This window comes from Suillus subaureus (assembly GCF_016647635.1).
Source record: "Suillus subaureus strain MN1 chromosome Unknown BJ212scaffold_59, whole genome shotgun sequence".
Classification (NCBI taxonomy): Eukaryota; Fungi; Basidiomycota; class Agaricomycetes; order Boletales; family Suillaceae; genus Suillus; species Suillus subaureus.
Genome location: NW_024538615.1, coordinates 100,299 through 110,655, shown reverse-complemented (window position 1 = coordinate 110,655; position 10,357 = coordinate 100,299). Strand labels below are relative to the sequence as shown.

Genomic DNA, 10,357 nt, shown 5'->3' with positions numbered 1-10,357 from the left:
TATGATATCTTATCAGCTTATCTGATTTCCAACTGATCTATTGGAGTTTAAATCTCAGCTACCATTAGCATGCTGAGTCATTAATTTCCACCAGACTGTTACTAACATCTGTGTTACTCATTCTCACTTGCTGCTCCCTTGCCTGCACCTGTCTTTACTTGTCTTGGCTTGCCTTCATTTGTCTAGACTTGCCTATACTCACTTTCACTTGCCTAGACTTGTCTGCATTCATTTAGACTCACCTAGACTTGTTTGTATTTGCCTGTGTTTCTTGCACTCTTTTGGACTTGCTTGGGCTTGTTTGAACTTGCCTGAACTTGTCTGTGTGTCTGCTCTTGCCTGTACTTCCACTCCTCTTATTCTGGCACCTTTGGGTGTTGCTCACATATGTTCAAGTCATGTCAGCATTCACCAATATGCACTGGCAGCTATTGGAATTGAGTCAGTCTATTGTCCATTAGTCACATAACAAATATGGTATACACTGTCAGACTATTCAAGCTTTAGCTCTCATTCACACTGACTGTCCTTGACCCAGCCTGTTCACAATCATGTGAATTTAGCTAAATGTCATGGACCAGGCAAAGATAATACAAATGAAAAAATATATAAAGATATGTCTCCTGAGTCTACCCTAGCTAACTTGAAATGGAGACAATATGTGGAAGAGACCTTTAAAATTAGTGACTTGGAATCCCAGGTATTAATAAAACTCCTCTACAATGTTCTCTGCATCCTATAAATCTTTTAAGCAGAGCCATTCTACCTCTGGCACTAGGAAAGCCACAGTAGAACCTCAAAAGAAAAAAAAAAGCTTGTAGCTAGAGAATAACATATGAAGTTAAAGTGGGTTGTATCTTATATACCTGAGACCACTGTTCCTCAAGGTAAACCCTTCTCAAAACATGAAGAAAGATACATTAACCAATATTCACTTATTTTCTACTTGGCTAATAGACAGACAAGTTTAAAGATCATGGCTGCCAGTGAAAGATGTCAAGTGGTTTTATTGCCTGGTACTTAAGAGCAGTTAGAATTATCTGACTTCATAATAGGCAACCTTTCAGATAGTGGTGAATCAGATAATCCTGATACTGGCATGACCCAGTTTCCAGTCCTGCAAATTCTTTCAGGTCTTCAGATTCACTTCCTAGTTGTCCTCTCCCTTTGCAATGCAATGGATAAAAGCTAGTGCTATCTGATAGTAGTGACTTAGAGCACTATTCAAAGGGGAAAAATACAGATTTTGGTAAAGCACTGAATAGGGAGTGAGAGAGATAGTCTTAGGGAAAGCCAAATGGGAGGCAGATCATACTGAATGGGAATGTGTTGTAATGATAGAGAGGCATGAGGCAATTGGATTATTGTGATGTGTAGTCACTCTCATTCTTAAATGTTACTGAGATCAAATGAAGGCTATCAATAAATATGTGCTATGTAGCATCACTGGGTACCCTGGGTTTAGTGATGATAATTAATTTCAATAACCTGCTGCTGAGCAACTATAGAAACCTCAGTGAGTTAGAGTGGGTGTATAACAGACTACAAGACCTATGACAGGACTCACCACAGTATAATTGTTAGGGCAACATCTCAAAACAATGCAAAGCCAGTCATCTCTATCTGGAGCCACCAGTGAGACAATCTTGGAATGGCACATCCACTAGGGAAGGCTCTCAAAGACTTTGTGCACAGAATCATACAATTAGCTATAGTAATGGCTCTGCTTACATATGTTAGCCATGTTGTCTGTCATATTTCATATCAAGCTGCAATGTGCTGACTTACCTGATATGCAGTGTGTTACAATGAACACATCAATCTCATTCAAGTCACTGTGGAATATCCAGCAGAACTTGGCTTGACCACATGACCCAATGAATGATGATATTTATGTCTGGGTGGGGCAGTATATTGAGCACTGAGGGGAGATGATAGGGATCTCAAATGAAAATAAGTTATGCACTGGGTGAGGAAAGACCAGAACATTATCAAGCATGGAGATGGTGCATGGCAAGTCACAGGCTGTGATTCTTCTCAGTATTTAGTATGGAGTTGCTGTAATGAACATATCCAATCAATATAGGAAAATTGAGTTGTGTATGCAGGTGCAAAATACCATCTTCATCATGATTGCAATGTGCAGGCAAGTGCTGGCCCTTGACTTCCTGAGCATGCATAAGGTTATATATATAATTAGACACTTTTGTTGTCATTGCTTTTCAGACATACTGATCTCATGGCACAAACACATAAAAAATTCAAAAAAAACTCAAGTCAATATGCTATACAGTTCTATACAGTAGACTGAACTAACAAATACTGCCTGGGTCAGTGATCCAGATGGCAAAAGTTTGGAAAAGACTCAAATCATAACAAGGGTAGCCATTATATAGTGAACAACTACATAATTAAACACCACTGGAGAATTTCTGATGTGCCCCATACACATATGTTTACATAATAGCTGGGTTTCAATTGTGAGAAGACCAGGCCCTGTGGTGAGTTTTCATGCCTTGGTTGTACAACTACACAACAACTGATTAATTTTATATGTAGACCATCAAAATATCACTACAAAGACCTCTCAAGCAGCTGTGGTCACAGCATAGTACTGTGGATGGTCCTGATACCAGTGAGATGGGAACTTGGAAGCCCCCAATGCTTGCCCACTGGATGACTGACCAGACAACAGTATTTTTTTTTCAATATACTTACTATCTGTTACTCAATGGACTCAAGCAGTGTCAATTGTTTCTCTTAGCAGTTGTCAAAGCAAACACTTGCGAGGTTGACGAGAGCATCACAGAACCAGAGTCTGACTTACCTGATGCGAAAAACATCAATATTGTGAGTTGTTTTGATGCTCATTTGTATTCATTTGTGATGCTGAATGACACCTACATATGTTAGACACTGACTGCTGTGGTAGATGTGAGTGTAACAAAAGCCAAGATGGACTCCGAGATAGACCCATCACAGGAGGTGCAGACCCCTATAGAATTCACTTGCTACTATCAAGCCCAACTTGCCAAGTAGTACTTATGAATAAATTTGTAGTAGGCTCATGTGACAACCTGATCTATTTGTGTGCATCCAAACATGTTGTCCCTTACTAGAGCACCCACCCATCTGTCATCATGTTTGTTTGCTGCTATTGCAAGACATCCAATTGCAAGGGTGCACTGATCTCCTACAAGAAGAAAAGGACCCACAAAAGAGCAGACCTCTGAAATCACACAATCATCATGCAAGTGCAACACAAAAGGCTTGGTACACAAGCAGGGCCTGTTCCATGCAGATTCACAGTCCCACTTCATGAACCCTCTGCACCACTATCTCCTGATGTTCAATTTCGTGATCCTGTTCAAACATCCAACTGTGCTGTTGAGCAAGAGATGCTTGACCACAGTGTATTAACAGGTGAAGATTTGGACCTCATGGTCTACAGCAGTGACTTGCCAAACCTTGGACCAAATTTTCACAGCCCTGAAGCATTGCTTGCAGCAGTGGATCATTTTTCCAAATATAATGCTGGTACAGAGGCTGGTGCACATCTCTTGACAGCACATACTGCCCATTACCTACCCCCTGATCCAGAGCAGTGCACTGTGGCCTGTTAACTCAAAAAGATGCTAGAAGAAATTTGTAATCAGCAGGAACAGGCTGATGACAACATCATCAAAGAGGAGCTGCTTGATGTGGATGCAGAATTTGAGGACTTACAGGGTTATGAAGATCCTGGCAATGCTGAACCTGAAAATGTGCTTGTAACAACTGGACAAACAAATGAAGATGACCTGGATCCTTTCATTACTGATGATGTCTTTGTGAGCTCTCTCAACACTGACCTCTCCCATGTCCCACCACACTTACTCACCATATATGCACTCACCACTTGGCTGCATCTCCAATTTCACCTGCCAAGAGCTGCTTGCAATGCATTACTTGCTGTTTTAGCTTGCTTACTCCTTGCTATATCACCAAACATTGAAACTCCATTTATTACTCTTCAGTGATTGAATCATGTTCTTTGGGTTGATGCTCCTATCCTCACACTACCTGTGTGTCCTGTATGCCACAATGTCTATCTGCCAGCATCCTCCCATCTTTCACATGATGAATGCACTGACTGCAATGTTCCTCTTTTTCTTCCCAGCCAGATGAAGTGTGGCAATGACCACTCAACAAAAACACCAATTGTCAAATATCCATACCTTTCCCTCTCCAAACAGATCAAGTCTATGCTGAAAATACCAGGCCTCAAGGCCATTCTTGATGATTGGCATTCAAAACCCCAATCAGTTGGCACATATACAGACATCTTCAATGCTGACATGTGTTGCAAAAAGCTCAAAGATCCTAACAGGCACCTTTTCTTCTCAAACAGTCCTGGTGAGAAAAGTGGACTGAATGGTGAGCTTCATATTGGCATGAATCTTGGCATTGACTGGCAATTATCTCACAGTAGCTCAACAGTTGAATGACTAATGACTTTTAATGCCAGGTTCTCATATATCCAGAGTAACATTACCTCATCTCATTCATCATGTCCAACTTCATTTTCAATATGTAATCTCCCCCTGGAGTACTGGTGAGTTTTTTCTCTATCCTTTTCTGATGCATTTTTACACCAATATATACTGGACTGCAAACCTTTTATGCATGAGCATCCTTCCTGGACCGAAGGAACAAAATCCAGAACAAATTCAATGTTTCTTATGTCCTATCATGAGTGATCTTCTGTACTTGTGGAAAAATGACATCAAGGTCCTGACTGAGTCATGTCCTGAAGGTACATATCACATTTCATAAATATGTCACTATCTAATTATGCTATCAGGGCATCTAGTTCACATGATCCTTGTTGCAGTCATATGTGATGAACCTGCAGCTCATAAGATTGGAGGTTTTGCATCCCACTTGCACACCTGTTTCTGTATGACATGTTGGATCATGACCTCCAACAAAGACAAACCCAGCGCATTCCAACCAGGGGGTAGGTACTCAAACTGCTAACTTCAATTAACAATTAAGTTGCTTTTAGTATTTCAGCCTTGCACTAACAATAAGCAACCCAAGCTTGGCAAATGATACTGTCACCTTGTCACACCAGCTGCACGGAAGAATTTTGTCAAAGAACACACTACCTGCTACACTCAACTTGCCCACCTACTGTATTTTGGTCTTGTTGAACAGATCATTATAGATCCAATGCACAATCTTTTCTTAGGTAAGTCTTCATAATATTACCCTTGCCATTTGAATACTTTACTCATGCTGTGCTTCATAGGTCTCATCAAGACTCACTTTTACAACATCTGCATCTAGAACAAGATACTTCGACCCAATCATGAGCTTACAAAGTTTCATGAAATAATTGCTGATTTCATCATCCCTAGCTCCTGTGGCAAGCTACCCACTGACATTGGCATGCTGCCTGGAGGTTCACTTACAGTGGACCAATGGCTACTACTTTCTACTGTATATGGGCCAATTATCATGAGTTGAATAGTTCAGATGTGCATTTGCTGACTTACACCTCAGATTCCTCAACTCTGGAGCACTTGTCTTCTAACTGATGCCAGCAGCAAGGTTTTAAACCAGCACCTCGATGTTATTCAGATACTGGAAACACAGAAACAGGTAGCAGCATCACATAAGGCTGACAACAGGAAATCACTTGCCAAAGTGAAGAAACAAGGCACAGATGCCTATGCCCTGCAGAAAGCTCAAATTGCACAGGAAAAGCTTGTGCTGGCTAAAGCAAAGAAGACAGCCAAACTCAAGGCAGCTGCAGCCATGGAAGCAGAGAAGCTCAGGTTAGTGGCTAAAAAGAAAGCATGCACTGCTTGGAAGGTACCAACTTTAGTGCTCAAAACTGTTGACATATGGTAATGAACATACCACAGAAGGTGCTTGGGAAGCACAAGGCAACATCTCAGACAGTTAAAGACTTACCAGAGGGCAATGTGCCACAACTACCCCCTCCCCCTCAGTTCAATCAACAAGATACTGGTGATGACTCAGAAAACCTTGATGACCTGAAGTTTTCTCTTCACCTGTTAAGAACCATGCTCAAGGGAGAGAGAGACTGACTCAGAGGGGCTTGGCCTTAGCTTGTATGCTGTGCCCCTTACCTGAGTATGTGCCCTTCATTTCAGATGAAGTCCAAAGGACTTCTAGAGTGTGAGAGGACTTCTGGAGGAGTGCAGGAAATATCCAGAGGAGTGTGGGAGAGTTTTGGAGGAGTACAGGAAATACTCAAAGGATACAGGACATATGGAGGTCTGGAAGGAATAGGGGCTACATCGGACAGAGTCTGATATAGAAACAAACAAAGGTAGACTACCCTAAGGTAGAGTCAGAGAGACAGGGATCGGACCAAAGCCTGGAGAGAGGGTAAGTGCTGGAAAGGCAAGACTCCAGCCTAGGGAAGCAATCCCTAGACTTGGGACAGAGACATAGGGGACTAATATGAAGGTCCAGAATTCTGGCCTAGGGAATCCATCTCTAGGCCTTATGGAAAAGGACAAACTCAGATGGACTGAAGTCTGGAAGAAAATTGGGTAAGTCTAAGGTGATATTCAGACTGAGGACTCTACTGTAGTTGTACAGGGGTTATATACTAGAGGATATCTGAGAGGATCAGTAAGCAACAGAGTAAGGCTATGTATGAGCATGTGGAAACACATTAGTAAGTAAAATGGAACATAAGTAAATGAACTTGGAGATGAAACTAGTACAAGGCTCAATCAGCAAGACGGAAACAGAGATAACCAAGAACCAGAAAGGCAGAGATGCCTAAATGGGGATAGGCACAGGATCTTGGACAGAGGGTGGGAATAGGTCCAAAATGAGTCAGAGGTGGGGTCCGGAAATAGGCCCAGAAGGCGTGGGAATATTATGAGATCTAAGTCCAGCATACAGGATATGACATCACCCAGATGATCCAGGCAACTTCTTGAAGTTGTGCTATGCTCTTTGTATCCTCATATAACATGTTATCTGCAACACAGAGATTAATGAAGCTGATTGATTACTTTGAGAATACACCACTGAACTTATCAAGGTGTGTCAGTTATTACTCAACTTGACCTTTGTTCTTATTGGAGCATGGTTATATGGTTCAGTCACTATAAAACCAAACCATCACTACACTACTCACATCACTGACTGTGTTCAAAATTTTGGGCCCCTCCACAACTTCTGGACCTTCCTTTTTGAATGACTCAACAAAGTACTAAAGTCATTTAAGACTAACAATCACACAGATGGTGAACTGGAGATGACATTTTTTCACAAATTCCAGTGAACATATCAAACAAGTCATTTAGTAAGCATTTGAAGTCATTTTTGTGTTTACTGTGATGTCTCACTGATTATTTAACAAGACCTTCTCTCTACCATCTTATCCTAAATATTCCCTTCTATGTGAAGCTGCCAAGATCATGCTCAAGGCATTAAGAGAGGAGTGCAGAACTGTAGCCAGACTGGCAGCTTTGTCAGAAGACTTGGACAATGTTCAAACAGATGGTATGCCTTGCTTCTCTATTCTTATATTGAGTCTAATTTCAACTAGCTATGCAAACATTTTCCTTGAGTCCATACCACAAAACATGGGTCATGTCTACTGAGACATATCATACTCTCACACATACACTCTGCTTTCACTTCCTATATACTCCAGTTCATTGTCATGGAGATGAACCACTGGTTCAAAACAGCACATCTCTCAATCACAAAGCAACATTTTATGAATATGTTGTTGTCAATGGGAGGTACTACCATGCTTCAAGAACAGTAGGGTCAAACTCTTTGTCTCTCATTCATGTCACAATCCCAAGAGCTGTCCCTGTTGCTACTTATGGCAAATTGTTGGAAATATTTCAATTTGATTGTCAATCAGGGTATTCTGTTTGGTTTGGGTGCATGTGCTGGTTCAAACCCTGGTGTGGCATGTGCAACAAAGTATGGGATGATTTGTAAGTAATTTTTTCATAGGTGACTTCACAATTAATACTAGTATATCCCAGCACATCAGTGGACATACACTTATGGGAGCTTGGAGAGTACACTGATCAACACACCCAACTGCCAGCTCTCATTGACTTGGATTGGATCACTGGCTGACTGGCAATGACAATGGTCTCAGTTGGTGATGATAGGACCAAGGTTTGGGCAACTATCATTGTCCCAAACTAATCATGCTCTGCCTCTAGATCTCATCCACAGCCACAATCAACTCAACCTTCTACTCATCATACCGACCCTTGTATGGCCATGAGCAGGCTTTATGGTTATGTGCCCAGTTCATTACTCATCTCTTTGCCTGTCCTGAATACCCTCCTTCATCTTCAAACTCCCAGGTCAAACTCCCCCATTTCATTGCATACACCCTCCACCACACTAAGTTGCATGATTTCTTACCTGAAGCTGGCTTGCAGTCACTTAGCTTGTCCAGTGAAACATCCCAAACTTTCTTGTGCATCTTTTTAGGGCATGTTAGAGCATGTGTGACCATTTTTCAGCACTTGGAGGGATATTTGGTACTAGATTCAGCATCTTGAATGGTAGGTAGGTCCATAGCTACATCCTTCACACCCTCTGAGCTTGAGTCCCTCATACTTTTCAGAGTGAGAAATTGAAGGAATGCAACACACTTTGATATGCAACATGTGTGAGTGTTAATGGTGATCTTATAGCTGCAATTGGGAACTTACATTGACACTTCGCCATTGAAATCTGACAACCCTGTTGGCAGTCTTTCCCACTCCTACCTCCTGTTGGCACATCTTGAAATCATCTGACAAGTCAGATTTACCACATGAGAGGATATCAGAGGCAAAATCAGTATTGATCATGGCAACAGCCCTATGATTACCAGTCTCTTCCTCAAATTTGATGGCAGCTTTTCACCTGGATTTAGTTACATGAGTCAGGTGAGTCCATGTCATTCAGCCTAGTGCAATGCAACACTCACATTTTGATGATGAGAGTGATGATGTCCATGATCCTTGCCTTCTTTTGCCTTCTAAAGTTTATGTACACTACTCCATTCATTGCACTGCTTATGGATATTTCTCCAGTACCCTTTCACGCACTTAGTGATAATGGGCCTAGTAAAAGCTTGGTCTGGTATCTTACCTTGGCCAGATGAATTCATGTGAATTGTCTATCAACTGGTGAGTCAATTTAATATTGTTTTCTATATGTGCTCATACCATTTCATTGTTCCAAACACAATCCATGACAGCTTGAATAAATGGCACGTTGATGTTTGAGCCAATTTTGCCTAGCCAATTTGGGTACCATACTTTGAGGCCACCCTCCTTTTGCTCACATGGTTCTCTGTTCTCTAAGGGCTCAATCATTAACAACTTGTCAACTTGCATTGCTTTGTTGAGCAACACTTCTACACTGCACAACTGGAAGAAAATTGGGTGAACAATCATCTTTCTATCATTTGTTAGTTTTCATTAATACCTGAGCTCCAGTGTCTAGCTAACCTTCAAGACAGGATGCATATTTGAAATGTTCTTGCCTGTCACATCCTTTCCTTTATTCAACTGCTCATTTTTGGCCATCTCAACCATCTTCTGCTCAACTGTGTCAAGATGCTCAAGAACTTTTTTAAGGCAATCATTAATGATTGTGTTTAGGCCAGTTTGCTGATTTGAATTTTCTGTCAGGTATGACATCTGGGATACAATCTGTGCCATCATCAAGCTATTTGTATCCGCAGATTGTTCATGTGGTAAACCTTGGTTCATGCCATATGAACCTCCAGCAACATTATTCCAAGGCTGATAATCAGCTCATGAATTAGGACACAATGTGAGCAAGGGTGATCTGCCATACAGAAACAGGTACGTCCCATTGTTATATGGTGTCCCTTGGCCAGACAACAATGCTGAACTGTCATATCCCACAATCCGGACCTACATTCCATCATATTCTCATGCCTTCCAAGCCTACATCTGGACCACACTTCATATCCAACTCATTCCCAGATCCCCTTTCACTGTGTGCTCCACACCTCAGCAGGATCAACTATGCTCTGGATTTACCCCTGAGCTCTGGACCATCAGATCTCCACTGCTAGCCTGATCCATACCCCCCTGTCCCATCCACCCTATGCACACTCCATCCAGCAAGACATCTGAACTTCACCTTGTCTCAGTTTCTGGACTCTATCCACCTTCTCATATCCTGGTCCTGTATCCACCTTGTCTTCTGGATCCCCAGATCTCCAGACCTATTCCCACCCTCTGTCTGATATCCTGTACCTATCCCCATTTAGGTATTCTCTGCTTTCCGGCTTTCGGTTACCTCTTCTTCTGTCTTGCTTATTGAT

General features: G+C 41.7%; 2 protein-coding genes across 2 annotated transcripts; one reads left to right on the top strand and one right to left on the bottom strand.

Moving 5' to 3' along the window:
- Positions 1-3,248: 3,248 nt before the first annotated feature.
- On the top strand, positions 3,249-5,898 carry BJ212DRAFT_1304335 (uncharacterized protein; the record flags this gene model as incomplete). Its single annotated transcript, XM_041333575.1, has 8 exons — positions 3,249-3,611; positions 3,660-3,830; positions 4,164-4,416; positions 4,508-4,594; positions 4,844-4,999; positions 5,200-5,233; positions 5,403-5,484; positions 5,548-5,898. 8 exons carry the CDS (start codon positions 3,249-3,251, stop codon positions 5,896-5,898), a joined length of 1,497 nt encoding a protein of 498 aa, XP_041186883.1.
- A 3,136-nt stretch (positions 5,899-9,034) lies between these two features.
- Positions 9,035-9,455, bottom strand: BJ212DRAFT_1284457 (uncharacterized protein; the record flags this gene model as incomplete). Its single annotated transcript, XM_041331823.1, has 2 exons — positions 9,035-9,175; positions 9,225-9,455. The coding sequence occupies 2 exons, from the start codon at positions 9,453-9,455 to the stop codon at positions 9,035-9,037; spliced, it is 372 nt and encodes a 123-aa protein (XP_041186882.1).
- Positions 9,456-10,357: the final 902 nt, after the last annotated feature.